Source organism: Lepidochelys kempii, chromosome 7 (assembly GCF_965140265.1).
Source record: "Lepidochelys kempii isolate rLepKem1 chromosome 7, rLepKem1.hap2, whole genome shotgun sequence".
NCBI classification, from domain to species: Eukaryota; Metazoa; Chordata; order Testudines; family Cheloniidae; genus Lepidochelys; species Lepidochelys kempii.
Genome location: NC_133262.1, coordinates 41,618,659 through 41,636,050, shown reverse-complemented (window position 1 = coordinate 41,636,050; position 17,392 = coordinate 41,618,659). Strand labels below are relative to the sequence as shown.

Below are 17,392 nucleotides of genomic sequence, written 5' to 3'. Positions count from 1 at the left end.
ATAATCTGATATAGAAAAATATTTCCTCAAATTCTGCCTAGATTATACTGAAACAAGTATCACTCCTCCTCCTTTGAAAGTGCCAAGGCTTAATTTAAGGTTGTGGATCCCCTATTGTCATCTGTTCTCTCCCTTACTTGATGGGCAGTTTAGTCTTGTGGGAGTGAGAAATTGATATGTTGGTTACAAATTGATTTCTGATGGAATAGAAATATCTGGTAATGTGTGACTTATCCGTTTCTGTACTCCATAGTAATAGCAACTGTCCAAGAGGACAGATATTACAGACAAATTACTTCTGTTAATTTAAGGCTGAGTTTTATGTTTTCCTGTCAATATGGGTAATGTGCAAAAAACCAAAATACATCATGTTTACACAGCTTAGCCACAGAAGTGATCAATTAGTGGAAAGAGAAGAAAACAAGGTCCCAGACAGAACATATAAAAGTCCCTATAGATAGTGATAGGTTCTGCTGCCCATCAGTCTAGTGGAAGAGCAATGGTCCATTACATGTTGGTAACCAGTGAAGAAGTAAAATAACCAAGTAAATTCTTAATTCCCCTGTTCCCGTCCAGTTTGCAGGAGGTACATAAAGATGTGCTCATAACAATGTGAAATTCTAATATATAATGACAGGCTTCAGAATAGCAGCTGTGTTAGTCTGTATCCGTAAAAAGAAAAGGAGGACTTGTGGCATCTTAGAGACTAACAAATTTATCTGAGCATAAGCTTTCGTGAGCTACAGCTCACTTCATCGGATGCATCTGATGAAGTGAGCTGTAGCTCACGAAAGCTTATGCTCAGATAAATTTGTTAGTCTCTAAGGTGCCACAAGTCCTCCTTTTCTTTTTTCTAATATGTAATTAACTATTCAGTTGCTCAGTGTGGTGCTTTTATAAGTGAGAATCTTCTGTGTTTGCATCATTGCTACTTGCAGTAAAATAGATGAGGAAGTTTATGGAGTATAGCTCTGATGTGAAATTATTCTAGTAAGACCCTCTCTGAAACAGAGAAAGTGATGAAATACTATGTTAATTTAGGCTGCAGAAATCCAAGATCAGTAGTTCTGTGAGTTTACCAGATTGCCATCATAAAATGGTGACCTATGTAGCAGCTTGTATTGAACAACTGCAATAAATGCCTTCTGGTATCTGTTGTTGGGGAAATACTAAGCACTGAGAGTTAAACTGGACTAACTTCAGATGGAAACCAAGTCCAGTTTGTTTTTGTAGTAAAAGATCACTCTAAGGCAAGGCCCTCTTTCATTTTGTATTGTCCTTTGTATTCCTTAAAATGTAACTTCCTTGTGTAATTTAGACACTAACCCCAAGAGGGTAATAGAGCTTCATTTGCAAAAGGTACTGTTTACTCTCTGAGCAGCTTCTGATATGTGGAAATCAACATTTTGATTTATAACTGAAATATTACATGTACAGTGAGCAACTGTAATATTGAGTCCTGCTAATAAATAGTTGGCAATATAACGCTATACTTTCTTAAAAAGTCAGGAAACATAAATTCAATTTTACATATTTTCTGCTGTGCACGTAGATTAAGCATTCCATTTGTCAATTTACCTGTATGTATCCTTTCTATCTGCTGTGCATTAGCACTAAACTAAAAACTTGTTCCCAGCTTGTTACTACATATTAGCCAACTCATACACTTGTGGCTTCAGTTTCTTAGGAATTGAAGTATTTGATGCAACAGTTCGTCTTCTAGTAAAAATGCCATTGCTCGGAGCCCCTGCAAACTGTGTGGGAAGATCTGCTGTTTCTCCATGTTTACAACATTACAGTTCTTCCCCATCATAATGCTGTTTTACGTTTACTAAAGGTTTACTCTCACCTGATGAAAACACCTTTTTGAAAGGTTTGGGTCAGTAAAGATTAGAACTGGATCAGTAAAACTTCTTCCTATTTTTTGTACTTATTAGAAGTACATCACAGATAGATGGACCTTACAATGAAGCATTTTATGAGAAACTTCTAGATCTTTCAACTGAAGATGATGGAACAGAAGCATTTGCATTTACAAAGGTACCTTTCTTCAGCGTGGGTGCTAAAGCTTACTTTATTCTGTCAGCTTCCATAAAGTATGTCATATATAATTAAGCTTGGCAGAATTTGATTTCTATTTTTTATAATTTTGATGGATAATTGATTTTTTTTAAAGCATTTTTAACTATTTAGACTTTCACAGTTGTGGGAAATTTTGGGGAGGTTAGACACTTAATGACAGAAACCGCCCTTCAGAAAGTTAGATTTATAACCATTAAAACAAATTGTCAAGAGCAAGTAAATAAATAACCTTAATTCAAGCAGCATTTTTCTTCCTTTACTTATCTGTAAATTTCAATTATTGTCAATGAAACTATTTTTCATCGGTATGTGTGTTTACAGTGAAAATGACTACTGATAATCTAATCCTTCCAAGTTTGTGTATGCTGTAACAATCAATGAAAGAGAAAATCCAGGCAGATGCTGAACAGTTAAAATTCCCATTGAAGTGCTCATCCCCTTTGAAAATCAGCTCATACTACCACTTTTTAACTAAACAAAGGCACTAACTATTCACAAATTCCTTACTCCTTTCTAAATCACATGGTACATTTAAATGAATAGCTATTTCATATTAGTTGACCTAGTATATAGAATAAATATGTACTCATGCAAAGCAGTCTGTATGAAGAGTTAACCATTTGTAACATGTGACACAGGAAAAATGTTAGTGAATGCATAAAGTCTGTGATGACATCGATATAATCTCCTCAACACCCTGAAGTGATTATTACTTTACATTTTCATTGTGCATGCTTAGATAATGTACTTTGGCTTTGCATCTGTGACTAAGTCCAGAAATATTTGTACAAGTGCTCTTACTATGGAGATAACCTATCCTGTTTTTACCTTGTGTGTAGGTTCAGCAGTACAGAGTAGCAATGACAGCTAAGGACTGCTCCATCATGATTTCCCTTTCACCTTGTCTACAGGATGAATGGTAAGGGATTCTGAAAGACAGTTCAGACAGCCAAGAAAAAAAGCTTTCTATAGTTGATTTGAGTCCAATAATCTTTAGGGTGTTTCACTGTTGGGTTGCCCATGTTGACAGTGGGAGTACTAATCATGAAGTTCTGATTAAAATATTTAGAATAGGAGGCTCAACTTTTTTTTTTTTTTTTAACACTGAAACTACTTAGGGCTTGTATTCACTGCAACAGTTAGCTTGAGTTACTGCAGTTGAACTGTTGCATTGCCACTGCATTACTAGCTCAAGTATCACCTTCAACCTACTGTCTGACAGGCTACCGAACTCTAGCTAGAGAGTTTAACGTGGGCAACTCTCAAGTTATAATTTGAGCTAACTGTGCTATGACGCACTCTTAATTTGGAGGCTGAAATCTGTTTCAAAGTCCTAATGTTGATGATGTGTCTTTAAGGATAAACAAAAATGAATTACCTCAGTCACCATGGCAAAAGAGTTACGTTCTCATTCTTTATCATTGCATATCTTTTGATTCCTTTCTGGATATTAGGATTTATTCAATGTCTTATCATTAGAGTGATAGACTTTGGATGGAAGACATACTTGGTAGTGGCTGTGTTCATCCTCTGATTTGAGGTATGGAGGAAAGCTGCTTTTGAAAACAGATAGAGCCAACTTAACCCTTTTAAGTGACTGACCTGAAGAGTTAAGTATCTTGCTCTCATTCTGTCAAAACTGGTCATTCATCAAGAGGTGCAACTTTTGTTGCAACTACACAGCTTTAGTAACTTAGTGTCCATGTTGACTTTTTTGTCAACACAACCCTAGTCATCTCCTCAGTGAAGTCAGAAACTAATTTTCCGTGTGGATTTGTGCTGTTTTTGAGGATCAGCTCTGAAGAAGGTAATCTCTCTTCTCTAACCTATAATACTCGTTTAATTGTTGAGAAAATAAGATAGAAAATTCTCCCATCCAAACCTTTTACTTAGATTTTGTAAGTCATTCAGGGAATTATTTTCTAATATCATTGTTTTAAGATGTGTTCATAACACCTGAATGCTAGTTCTGATAGGCAGAAGGCAATTTTATTAATTCAGGACAATAAATTGAACAAAGTAAGTTTCATACAGAGGAAGAAGAGGCTATTACTTCACAAATGTCCTTTTTATATACTAAACTGAAGTGGCATTAACACTACCTAACACTACGTTATGTCTGAGCAGGTGATGGTTGTTTCTAGCTGTAGAAGCTCTGTGCAGTACTTCGACACACTTTTCATTTATACAAGTAGCTCTTGCTGCCAAAACCACCAGTTGAGATTAATTCATTTAGCAGTGGTAGAGCAATTTAGGGAGGTTTGGTTTAGATTGGTATGAAAACTAACAGGAAGAGGATTGGCATGTGTAAAGAAATGGCTTATTCATTCCTGTTCCCACATAATTTTGGACTGGAAAAACTATACCTGAGTTAAGAATGAACCATGGCTGCTTTTAAAAGCTACATCATCTGAAGTCCCATTTTTCTGGTTTACAATGCCTAACAAATACGGAGACGCTGGCAATGTACTGCATGTGATCTTTACATGTAAAACAGAGTTATTTGTGATAGAGCCTTAGATAGGCACTGGGCTTTGAATTTCCTCTAAGAATATAAGGTGTCTGTTTGCTTTAAACAAATTGTCTTGCAAGATTACATTGGTCTTCTTTTTCAGCTCTGCTCAAAGGCCTGTGGTTCTGGCATCCAGATCCAGATTCACCTTTTCCATTTCTGTCCTGGACCTAGATCTTAAGCCATATGAAAGCATTCCACATCAGTACAAACTTGATGGCAAGATAGTAAACTATTATTTGAAGAATGTACAGGCCAAAGATGATCCAGTGATGACAAATCTGTTCAAGGAGAATGAAGACTGCACATTAGTTCTCCATAAAGTGTAACTGTTTCCTTAAGGTTATGGTTGAAAGTGAAGGGTTAATGAAATGTAGTTACATTGATTTTCTATTATGTTCAGTGCATTTTTCAGCTGTGAATTCTTTTGCTTTAAGAAATATATTTTACTGGGTATGTCTTTCAAAGACATGGCCTAGTACTAAAAAAAAAAAAAAACCCACCTTCCAATATATAAATTTAATCTGAAGGAATGTATTCAATATTACAGAACAGATGTGTGCCATACCCTGCAACGACATGACAGATCAAGTCCATGTTCTTAAAACTGAATGACTACTATGTGAAGCACCGAATGAAACATTCTCGAGTAATTCTCATTTATTCTTCAGTGCAGTTAAGAATTTCCAGATACATTGCACTAATGCAGAAAGCCTGATCATTAACATGAGAATTACAGGATGGCCTTGTACCTTGTGCATTTTAAAACTCAATATTTTAAAATAAAAGCAAACCAACCCCCCTACACCTGCTGCATTGATAAAACCAAATTTAAAATTAAGCCGCACTGAGCACATTAAAAATGCACTAAACTTAATTCAAAATAAATTGCTGCCCATGTAATTTAATGTTAAAAAACAAAACACACTACTGTATTGTATAATTGCTCTTTGGTGCTGGCTAGGTAGAGCTTGCATGTTAATGCAAATCTATTTTAAGCAGAGAGTGAAACTGAGAACTCCAGACTTTGTTTCCAAAAGTGGTGTGATCAGTCTGAAAAAGCTTTCTGTCACAATTTGTATAAATGTAAGTAGAAATTCACAAAACGAGGGGTAATGGTTAGGAATTTTACTAGGGAAGCAGCCTTGATTTTTAATTATTTCCTGGTTGAACATATCAGGCTTTCATCCTATGGTCCACACAGACCTAGTCCTGCTAAATTAGTGAATCAGGAACTAGCTCTTTCCTAATCAAATTGAGCTTTAGGAATTGTATACTCAATTTTTGTCCATATGATTTTAGACTGAAATCACATGCCAATCAACTTTTTTGTGCATTAAATAGCAGCTAGCAAAGGCTGCTCTTGAATCAGGCTGTGACTGCAATGACATTTTTCTTGAGGAAAGGGTCGACAGATGGTATTTGCTTTATCTTGTAAAGTTCATTGTAATTGTAGGTTGTGACTTTTCCCTGATGGTGAGTGTCAGTTAACTTTGTACCAACTTTTAGCAGTGGCTTTAGTTTGTGTGGTAACAAGTTAAACACATTCTGCTAAGCTGGAGAGGTGATCTGTGTGGATGAGGTGCTATTCTCTGATTCTTGTGAAGTTTAAAAGTGAAACTGCTTCAACTAGATCAAAAACAGTGGGATGAAACTATATATTCAGAAATGTGGGTATTGTGGTATAATGAACTACAGGTTCTCTTTTGCCTGTCTAAAAGCCTTCTTTACATTTCTTTGGGGTTCTCATACCCTAAGAATGTACAAGGAGATGTTCTTCAAGCCCATCTTAAAATGCTGCTATCTGTATACAGTAGGTATATACTGGTAATAAGTTTCAAAATATGGAGGTTGTCTTAACAAGGACTTACCTCTCCTTATAAAGTAGTACAGTAGATTAATATTGGGAGCTTGAATCTAATACCCTTCTTTCATTGTATTTTATTTGAACTTCTTCAGAGTATTGGCTTTCATAAAAAATGGCACCATGTTCATTGGCGGGACCCAATGTACAATTCTGTGAAACCAGGGACCGTTTGACAGTCGGGCCCAGAGTGGTGATATTCCTAATGAAAACTTATTTACACAGCAGTATTGCTTAACACTTAGGAGTGAACCATGTTACCTTGATCCGCTAAACCTACCACCAGTTAGTAATGTGCCTTTCTGGGGTGCAGTTGTTTGCTCTTTAGATTAGACTTGTTATATCCACAGCAATCTGACCTAGTTGTTGATTTATTGCTGTGTGGCTAGCTGCATTGTTGTAATAATACCACCCTCTGAGCAGAGGATTAAAAGAAAAGTCACAAAGGGGCTGGTCATTTTTAGTCAAAATGAAGAAGTTATCGACAGGAAAAAAACCAACCCAACATACTGTGGTCAGGTTTATACTGTAATTTTCCACTCTTGGTATATGTACACCATAGTTTCCATTTACATGCAGGAAGCATCTAACTGTAGTTTGCTGCCATATGTAATTTAAAGAGGAATCTTGCTGGCACAAAGAATCAAGATTGCACAAAAATAGTGAAATGGATGTAGTAGTATTAGTTAGTTCTGCCTGCTCAGCAGCAGATCCCCAAAACAACCTTTTCTATGTCTGAATAAGAAGAAATTTGAAATAAATTGTAGTCTGTCAGCTACAGCTCCTACTGTTGCTCAACTGCATGCTCATCTGTAGGGGTAGGAAGGCTGAATCAAGCCACCCACATTGGTGCTTCAGTTCAGTTATTCCTTGCCAGAACAGAAGGGGATACTGTGAGTGACAAAATAGATGATTGATATTTTCTGGTAATGACTGACAAGCTTACTACTGTTTTAAACCAGGCAGGTCTAAGCCAAGATCTACCAGCCTTACCCTGGTTTATGTGTGAATGTAAATGTGTGTACACTGCTTGCTCCATCAAAATGTACACCAGCTTGTAGTTGTGTATGAATACTTACAGAATCATGCACTTGAGTTTGCAGAAGAACTCTTCATTGAAACTACTTAGCAAGGGAGTTCTATGTTTACATAAATTATAGCCTTTTTGGCCCCCTGAACCCAGAAAAATACACCATTTTAAAGGTACTAGCAATTAATTTTGAGCTTGCCTGCCATCACTTTTCCAATGTTTAAAGGCCTCCAAAAGTAAAATGAGGTGGTCACTTAACTACATGGAAAATGCCTGGCTATTGTAGTACTTTTAAAAGCCAGTGCAAAGTTGACTGTTTTCCTTCCCCTAAAAATGTATTATGGTTTTCCCCTTTGAGAAATGCTAGACATTTACAAGTGAGCTAATTCTAAAATATCTGACAGAGCCCTAATGAGGTTGCAAGAATTGTCTTGAAACTGCTTCATATTTGTTCATGGAATGTAAAGTATCAAGTTGACAATATTCCTCGACTGTTGTCTGCCAGCAGTAACCTATCTCCGTGATGATGCAAGCTTTCAGTGCTTCGAAACCAAGCCATGTTAAACAGTCATTAATGTGTAACACTTGGTGAAAGTAGTAGTGTCTGTTCTCCATCCACGTTATAGAAGCAGCAGCAGCTGTACTGTTCCACTAGCATTCACAAAATTGATTTCTAACCACCTGACTATTCTTCACAAACTTCAATGTGGCTGTATTGGTCATTAATTTCTGTAATTCTAGCTTAATTGAGTAGCAGGAATATTTAAATACAACTTTATTCTTTCAGTGTCACTGTTCTCTCTATTTTAAAATCACTGTACTTTTTGTATAGAGCTGTGAAATGAAACTTCTTTTTATTGACTTGAATTTGACAGCATATGTTCCTGTAACCCGTTCTAGAAAATGTTAAGGACAGAAGAACCACTCTGGTACATTAATTCAGAAAGTTAAATTTATACTGAAATTCACTCTAATTATTTTATTTGGCATTTTTGTATTTAAATTGCTGTATTTATTTTTCATGTCATGACAATTTATATATAACGTGCCATAATTGTACAGATAGCATGTTTATGGGTATGGTTTTTAAATGGAAAATAACTTAATGTTTATATTCAATAAAATTATAGACTGTATAACTCAATATCATAATTAAAAGAATTTCCAAATTTCTACCAGTTAAAGTTTTGTAAGTAGTATTCATTTCTCCATGCCAACTGATTTGATCAGACTTTCAATGGCAGCCTCGATCCCCAGCAAAAGGAGCATGTTTCTGAAGCACTGGGGTCCATTTTCCACAGCTGCTTTCTTATCCTGCAGGGCTGCAAGAAAAGATTAAATACAATTAAATCCTAACTACAGCAAATATACAGAGCATAAAACCTAGTTAAGAGGACAGTACTGGGCTCATGTGACTAGACTTAGAGCAGTACATAAACACCTCTGCTAAGGAGGAAAAAGTAGGTTGCACACTTAATTCAATCATTTGAATAAGGGGTTTGAAGCCTTTGCTTTATTTCTCTGTTAGACTAATTTACACATCAAGATTAAGCTTGGAATAATTGTCTCCAGTTGTTTGCCTCTGTCTTTAGAAAAACAGCCTGGTTATTCTCAAGCTTTAGAACAGCAGTGGAATGTAAACTAAAAATCAGCTGGTTAATACCCGGAAAAGGATAAAATCAAGGGATTCTGAACTTCTTGCTTTGCAGTAAGGGGCTACATCTGTATGCATTACTGAAACATGAAAATAAACATAGCCTGTGGAAGCTTCAGCATCACCTCAAGCTTCCTAGAGACCCCTCCAGAGCCTGACAAAGTAGTATTGTGGTTTCTGGACAACTCTTTCCCCTACCAAAGGTGCTGCCATCACAAACGGATTTCAGGTAGCTTCTGCCTGCTTTAGAAGAGGGGACCTGTTTAAGATCAGTCAATTTGGAAGCATGTGCAGAGGAGGAAGTACTAGAACATATTAGAGTCACTGTATAAATAAATACCTAACAATCAAAGGCAGTTAGATTTATAAAAACAAAGCAGATCCATCAATGTTTTTGGAATGTGTCTTCAATGAGACAGACTCCAGTGGCATATAAAATAGGTAGCAGGGAGCTTCTGTTTGACTGACATTTCCACCATGCCCTGCAACACACCAGAATGCCACTAAACTGAAATTTGGGATGAGATTGGGCTTTTTAATTAGTTTTGCTCTAAGTTTGTTATTTGTTGGAAGTTAAAGCAGCACAGCAAGCTAGATGAACCCTTCCCCCTCAAAAGAAAACCAACAATGATGTTGTTTCAACGAGCTTTGACAAAAAAATTTTTTGAAGGCGTCAGGCTGTGAAATGTTCAGACTCTAACAAAAGTTGTTCTTGGCCTGAGCTGTCATGACTTTCAAAAAGCATTACCGATATTACACACCAAGCACATTTTTTTAAACAGGGAACGCTTAATAGACATAGGTTTATGCCTATTGGGATGATAGACCAGTGTGTCAGTTTCAAAAACATTCCTAATAAAATGCCAGCTTTCATTTTTGCAGCCTTTCCTACAAAATACTAGTCAAAATAGGTTCTGCTAGATCTGCCACATATCACAAGTCAGAGCAAAGTAAAGTATGACATACTGTGTGTAACATGCTCTGTATTGTGAGCCCAGAGTCCATAAATACCAGGACACAAACTGTTTAAAGTCAGAAATAGGGAAAACACCTTTAAAATATACAACAGGCATATTACCTTGCGCTGGTATTCTAGGCAGAAGATCCAGGACAGGTATAACTCTCCCTTCTTCATCCACATATATTTTCCAAACAATCATTAACTCAAACCTGTATCATGCATATTGGGAAGCACTTTAATGCACAAAAGTAGCTTGTATTTTTCTATGCCAAAGTTTTCTTCAGTGTATAATTTTTTTCCTGCAGAAAATAACTTATCAGAAAGTTGCTGCAGTTATGTCTTTTGCCCACCAGGGGCCACTGTGGCACTAGACCAGAGCAGCTGCTTTGGGGCCATCCCCAGCTGTGATAGGGAAGAGAAGGGGCTGCCTTCCTGAAGGCAGTAGGGCCAGGTCTGGATATAGGGGGACAGACTGGGGCAGGGGCTGAAGGGGAGTGGAGGCACAGGGCCACATGGGGATGGAGGAAGGGGGTGCCTGATCATTTTTCATTGTCTGTATTGTAACAGGCATAGTTGCTGACAGATTTTGAAATAAATTACCAAAATAATTGAAACTGGTGTGGTTGTAGTGTGTTATTTTGACAAATAAAATAAGCAGAATTTTAAAATATGCACAGAATTTTTAATTTTGTGTCTCAGAATTCCCCCAGGAGTAACTAATAAGACTTGGTAAATCTAAATGTAGTATAATGAAAAAGATTGGAGGACAGGGGAAATGATCACTTCCAACTTTGTGTAGTTCTGGTTTCCCTGTATAAGAAAATTAGCAAATTAATGCCTTATCACCTTCATAAACTGAGGGAAAAACTATGTAACCAAGACCCTTTGTTTCAAATAATCTTAGTAACCATTATTTATATATTTTGCGTTAGAAGTAATAATCAACCACACATCCTCTGAGGACCCTATCAATTTATTCACTATTACAAAGGCAAAATGTAATTCAAGCAGCTTACCCCTCGTACCGAGCAACAGTACATAATGAAATACTGTCTTCCCCCCACACATCACCCTGTACCTCAGACCCTCCTAACTCTTTGTGCATGAGGTGAAACAAACAGGCCCTGCAGCATGACGTTGAAAATTGGCAAATCTGGACCACTCAGACCAGGGGCAGGAAGACATTGCTGAATCCCAGGCTCTTGTAGAGAATTACTGCCAACTGCCCCTGTCTGTTATATCAATAGGGATCAGGATCTCTCCTGACCACAACTGTGGCAGGGTATCACAGGAGAGAACAAAGGTGGAACAAAACTGCAACCTCTAATTTGAGACACTTCCAATTTAAGGTATAGTGTGTGGCAGGGACATGTTTTTGATTTCAATCCTGGGGTCCCAAACCTTTCATTTTGGGTTGGTTTATGGGTCAGACCCATAGTGGAAGGTACCTACTTCCTGGTTCTGGATTGATACAATCAGCCTTGTAGGAATTTGGGACCAGATCGTTAGAAATGTTACAAGAGCAGGTATTTTATGAGATTTCCAGTGTCTTGAGCTAAGATCTTAGGAGAACACCTTAGATTTTACCCAGCACCGAATCCAACTTTGAACTTGGGCTACAAAGAGCTTTGGAACTGCTTCCTTGGCCTATCTTGACTCTCAGAGCTCTTAAATATACAGATTTGGGGCCAAATTCTGCTCACCTTACTGACATGGCTCCATTGATTGAATTACTGTCATCAATGAGATGAGCAAGATTTAGCCCCTGGTTCACAAACAGTATTTGTAATGGCATACATTGCAACAGAGGTATTTTCAACTAGAGCTGATCAGGATGAAGTCTAATACTAGTATAATTTATTTAAAATGTAATTCAAAATCTAAAATTCTACTGGAGCCTCCTACTGTCTCTCTCTTTTATGTTGTATATTTTTCTAAAGGGCTCTATAAAGTAGCAACATATAGTTGTCACCCCCAGAAAGGCCATAGTGAAATAGCTTGCACCACATGCTATTTGCTTCTTGTCTCCCAAGATTTTTGTATGTGTTGCATCTATGAAAAGCATCACACAACCCCATGGTATACACTAGAGTGATTGTTTATTTTTTAAAGAAAAGTCACCTATGTAATTCTGAGATTAAACTACCTTTCAGTGTATGAAGGTGAAACTGAAAAACAGTTATTGGTGGATTTATTTCCAGTCCTAGAGACCATTAACTCAAATTTCAGGTTTTGTTCAATTCTTCTTAAATACAGACATTAATAAGCATCTTGAAATGTCTTACCCAGAAAGTTCAGGGCTCCTTATAACCAGGTAATCTCCAGACGGTCCTTCAGGAAGTCTTACACTATCAGGATATTTGGCCTGTTAATAAAAAGGGAAATAAGAATATAACCAAGCAGTAAAGGTGGTAACTACACAAACTGGCTTCAGAATAAACTTTTTTTCCAGTTACAATTGATCTTAAGAACTATTAAAGACAAAGACTAAAAAGTGCTAAATTTATACTGAAGTGAATTGCAAAGCTCTAACAATGTTTAGACAAAATCAGGTGTATGTAAGAGCAAAATGTGTATTAAATGTACAAAACAAAACCTTCATTAATAAACTCAGTTTGTTAGACAGCATTGTGGCATGTCCATCACAGCTCCTTTTTTTTCCAGCAGAGATTCTCCAAAAGAATGAGAAAACAAAATGGATTAATTTCCTTGTTGGTTACTCAGATCATTTGTTGATTAAACATGTTTTAATGTTTCATCTTTTCTTAATACTTAACTTTAAAATGTGAGCATCAACACAATAAAATGTAAATAACAGAATTTCTCTTCTAGAATGACTGGCCAAAACTGGAAGCACTCTCTCTCCTAAACATTAAAACATCTGAATTTGTGGGGAAGCTCGTTAACACTCCAGAGTCGGACAAAATTTGCACTTAAAAGAGGAGGTTATCACCTGTAACTGGAGGTTCTTCGTGATGTGTGGTCCCTATTTGTATTCCATTGAGGGTTTACACCCCTGCACCATGCGTCTGGAGCCAGAGAATTTGAAAGTAGAGTCTGTTAGTCTGCGCATGCACCCTGGCTCACTTCAGGTTTCACCCAAGGTGATAAAGGGCATTTCCAGATCCTTTTTCACTGCAAATCCAGCAGATCTGCAGCAGAGGGGAAGGAGGGCAGGAAGTAGAATACAGATAGGGACTACTATCTTTAAGGACCTCCTGTTATAGTTAAGTAACCTCCTCCTCTTCAAGGATGGTCCCTATTGTATTCCACTGAAGGTGATTAACAAGCAGTACCTAAGGCAGAGGAGGATGCAGGGATGAAGATGGAAGGGTTGAGCAAAGGACAGCTGCACGGAAGAAGGCAGCTGCCGCTGAGTCCTACACCAAGGCATAATGTGTAGCAATGGTGTGTACTGATCTCTCTGTGGCTGCTCTACCTGTCCTAGAGTGGTACATAGATTCAGAGATTCGTAGATACTAAGGTAGGAAGGGACCATTATGATCATCTAGTCACATCATGGAAGGAGGCCATATTCAAAGCCTGAGCTCTCATAAAATGGGCCCACACCCCAGAGTGCGGAGGCAGACCAGATAACTGAGGGAGTGTAACGCACCCCGAAATCCACTTGGAGAGTCTGTGTGTGCAGTGTGCCTGATGTTTCATTCTTTTAGCTATTCTAACAAACAGTCTGGGGGATTTCCTGACTGGTCTTGTCCCATCAAGGGAGTGGAGGAGTTGTCCTTCTTCAGAGTTGTGCAGCTTTGGGAAGAAAACAAAGTGAATGGATTGATTAACATGAAACTGGGAGATGACCTTTGGAAAAAATTTGGGATGCTGGCATGAGGAGACTATCTGTATGGAAAGTCATGAAAAGAGAAACCCATCATGGCCCCAAGTTCACGGACCCGTCTCGCCAAAGTGACAGCAATAAGGAAGGTGGCCTTTGTGGAAAGGAGGGATATAGGGCACGATGCCAGTGGTCCGAAGGGCTGTTTCATTAGTACAGATAGAACTAGGTTGAGGTCCTACTGGGGAGTGATGGGTTGGATGGGTGAGAAGGTTCTGATGAGGCCTTTCCAAACTCTAGCAGTCAACAGGTGTGAAAAGACGGAATGTCCTTCCAAATATGGTGATCAGCTAAACCCTGAGCATGTGGGCAAGACTCACCAGCCAGACACCCAGAAAATAATTCGCTGTAATAACTCAGATCCCATCCCATCTAACAGCCCATCACAGTCCATTGGGCATATCTACCGCTAATAGTTGAAGAGCAATTAATTGCCAAAATTAGGCTATCCCATCATATCATCCCCTCCATAAATTTATCAAGCTTAATCTTGAAGCCAGATATGTCTTTTGCCCCTACTGCTTCCTTTGGAAGGCTGTTCCAGAACTTCACTCCTTTGATGGTTAGAAACCTTCGTCTAATTTCAAGCCTAAACTTCCTGATGGCCAGTTGATATCCATTTGTTCTTGTGTCCACATTGGTACTGAGCTTAAATAATTATTCTCCCTCTGTGGTATTTATCCCTCTGATAGCAATCATATCTCCTCTCAGCCTTCTTTTGGTTAGGCTAAACAAGCCAAGCTCTTTATACTGATCATTCCTCGGATCATCCTAGTAGCCCTTCTCTGTACCTGTTCCAGTTTGAATTCATCCTTCTTAAACATAGGAGACCAGAACTGCACACAATATTCCAGATGAGGTCTCACCAGTGCCTTGTATAACGGTACTAACACCTCCTTATCGCTACTGGAAACATCTCGCCTGATGCATCCCAAGACTGCATTAGCTTTTCTCACAGCGATATCACATTGGCGGCTCATAGTTATCCTGTGATCAACCAATACTCCGAGGTCCTCTTTCTTCTCTGTTACTTCCAAATGATGTGTCCCCAGTTTATAACAAAAATTCTTTTTATTAATCCCTAAACACATGACCTTGCACTTTTCACTATTAAACTTCATCCTACTACTATTACTCCAGTTTACAAGGTCATTCAGATCTTTTTGTATGATATCCTGGTCCTTCTCTGTATTGGCAATACCTCCCAGCTTTGTGTCATCCGCAAAATTTATTAGCAATTTCCCACTTCTTGTGCCAAGGTCAGTAATAAAAAGATTAAATAAGATTGGTCCCCAAACCGATCCCTGAGGAACTCCACTAGTAACCTCCTTCCAGCCTGACAGTTCACCTTTCAGTGTGACCCATTGTAGTCTCCCCTTTAACCAGTTCCTCAATTTTCATATTGATCCCGATCCTTTCCAAGTTAGCTAATAATTCCTCATATGGAACCGTATCAAATGTCTTACTGAAATCAAGGTAAATTAGATCCACTGTGTTTCCTTTGTCTAAAAAGTCTGTTACCTTCTTAAAGAAGGAGATCAGGTTGGTTTGACATGATCTACCTTTTGTAAAACCATGTTGTATTTTGTCCCAATTACCATTGACCTCAATGTCCTTAACTACTTTCTCCCTCAAAATTTTTTCCAAGACCTTGCATACTACAGATGTCAAACTAACAGGCCTGTAGTTACCCGGATCACCTTTTTTCCCTTTCTTAAAAACAGAAACTATGTTAGCAATTCTCCAGTCATACGGTACAACCCCTGAATTTACAGATTCATTAAAATTTTTTGCTAATGGGCTTGCAATTTCATGTGCCAGTTCCTTTAATATTCTTGAATGAAGATTATCTGGGCCCCTTGATTTAGTCCCACTAAGCTGTTCAAGTTTGGCTTCTACCTCGGCTGTGGTAATATCTACCTCCATATCCTTATTCCCATTTGTCATCCTACCATTATCCCTAAGCTCCTCATTAAAGTGTGAGGAAAAGTATTTGTTTTAGATACTGGGCCATGCCTAGATTATCCTTAACCTCCACTCCATCCTCAGTGTTTACTGGTCCCACTTCTTCTTTCTTTGTTTTCTTCTTACATGCCCATTCTAAAGAAGATGCCCATCCAAATACCACGCTTTGAGGTTAAGTGCTGGTGGATTGGGATGTCTGATCTTGACATCATGTTGTGTCAGTAGATTGGGGAAGGTGGGAATGGGCGGACATACAAAGGAGGTTGGGAAGTCAGAACTGTCTGGGCCAGTTGGAGGCGATCAGGATGAGACTTGCTCTGTCTCATCTGATCTTGTGGAGTACTCATGGTAGGAGTGGGAGAGGAAGGAAGGCATAGTTGATCTAGTCTGACAAGGGGAGTTTGAGAGCATTGCCCTGAGAGTGGAGATGAAGACCACCCACTGGAGCAGCATGTGCTGCATTTGCAGTTGATAGGGGAGGTGAAGAGGTCTCTGGTCAGAGTCCCCACTGGTCAAAGATGTCATGCACCATGAAATCGTGGAGTTCCCACTTGTGGTCGATCACAAACTGTCTGCTCAGCAAGTCTGCAATCACATTCTGAATCCCCAGGAGATATGCTGCAGATAAGAGGATATGATGGGCGATGCACCAGTGCCAGAGGCTGATTGCTTCTAAACATAGAACAGTTGAGTTTGTGACCCCTTGTTTGTTGATGTAGCAAACAGTGGTGGTGACGTTGTCCAACATAATAAGAACATGATGGGAACGGGTGAATGGGAGAAATGCTTGGCATACCTTCCTTACAGCCTGAAGTTCCAGAATAATGATGTGCATCCTGGATTCCCCAGGAGTCCATGTTCCCTGCATCATGTGATTGCCCATGTGCTCTCCCCAGCCTACAAGGAACGCATTGGTGATGATCGTCTTGTCCAGGGAGGAGGGGAGAATGGGAACCCCTATGCAGACCTGGCATGGGTCCGTCCACCAGTGGAGGGGAAAGAGTACCTGAGGGGAGGGGCTGTCAGCATGAGGTTTGGGTGAGTAAACCATCTGGAGCCACATCCGGACGCAGCGAAGATGGTGACTTATGTGCACGGGGCCATGTGGCTAAGGAGGGATAGTCAAGTCCTGTCTGGGACAGATGGATTGTTGATTATGTGGTTTACGAGTTCTTGCAGAGCCTGGAACCTGTCTCGCAGTAGGTAGGCACATGCTATGACCGAGTGGACGGAGGCCCCTATGAAGTCTAGGGATTGTGTCGGTTCCAAGGTTGATTTTTTGATCTTGATACTGATTCCAAGGGAAGAAAGGAGGCCAGGTAACATGGAGGTTGGAGCTTGGGCTTTGCATCTGGATTGTGCCACCTGGAGCCAGTCATCAAGATATGGGAATATGAGGACCCCATAATACCTGATGTAAGCTGCCACGACAGAGAAAACCCTGGTGAAGACTTGGGGAGCAGCATTGAGTCCA

The 17,392-nt window shown here is 39.0% G+C and overlaps 2 protein-coding genes across 13 annotated transcripts in view; one reads left to right on the top strand and one right to left on the bottom strand.

Annotated features, from left to right (window-relative positions):
• The window catches only part of IPPK (inositol-pentakisphosphate 2-kinase), a 102,042-nt gene extending 93,376 nt beyond the window's left edge, over positions 1-8,666 (top strand). For all 10 annotated transcript variants that reach the window (XM_073352362.1, XM_073352353.1, XM_073352360.1 and 7 more), the window contains 3 exons: positions 1,938-2,040; positions 2,922-3,001; positions 4,698-8,666. In XM_073352362.1, the coding sequence (XP_073208463.1) occupies positions 1,938-2,040; positions 2,922-3,001; positions 4,698-4,923 (409 nt within the window). In that variant the 3' untranslated portion in view covers positions 4,924-8,666. The remainder of the gene's footprint in view (positions 1-1,937; positions 2,041-2,921; positions 3,002-4,697) is intronic.
• Positions 8,463-17,392, bottom strand: part of CENPP (centromere protein P) — a 318,797-nt gene continuing 309,867 nt past the window's right edge. For all 3 annotated transcript variants that reach the window (XM_073352368.1, XM_073352367.1, XM_073352369.1), the window contains exons 7-9: positions 12,389-12,468; positions 10,221-10,312; positions 8,463-8,810 (exon numbers count right to left, since the gene is read on the bottom strand). In XM_073352368.1, coding sequence (XP_073208469.1) covers positions 8,689-8,810; positions 10,221-10,312; positions 12,389-12,468 — 294 coding nt within the window. In that variant the 3' untranslated portion in view covers positions 8,463-8,688. The remainder of the gene's footprint in view (positions 8,811-10,220; positions 10,313-12,388; positions 12,469-17,392) is intronic.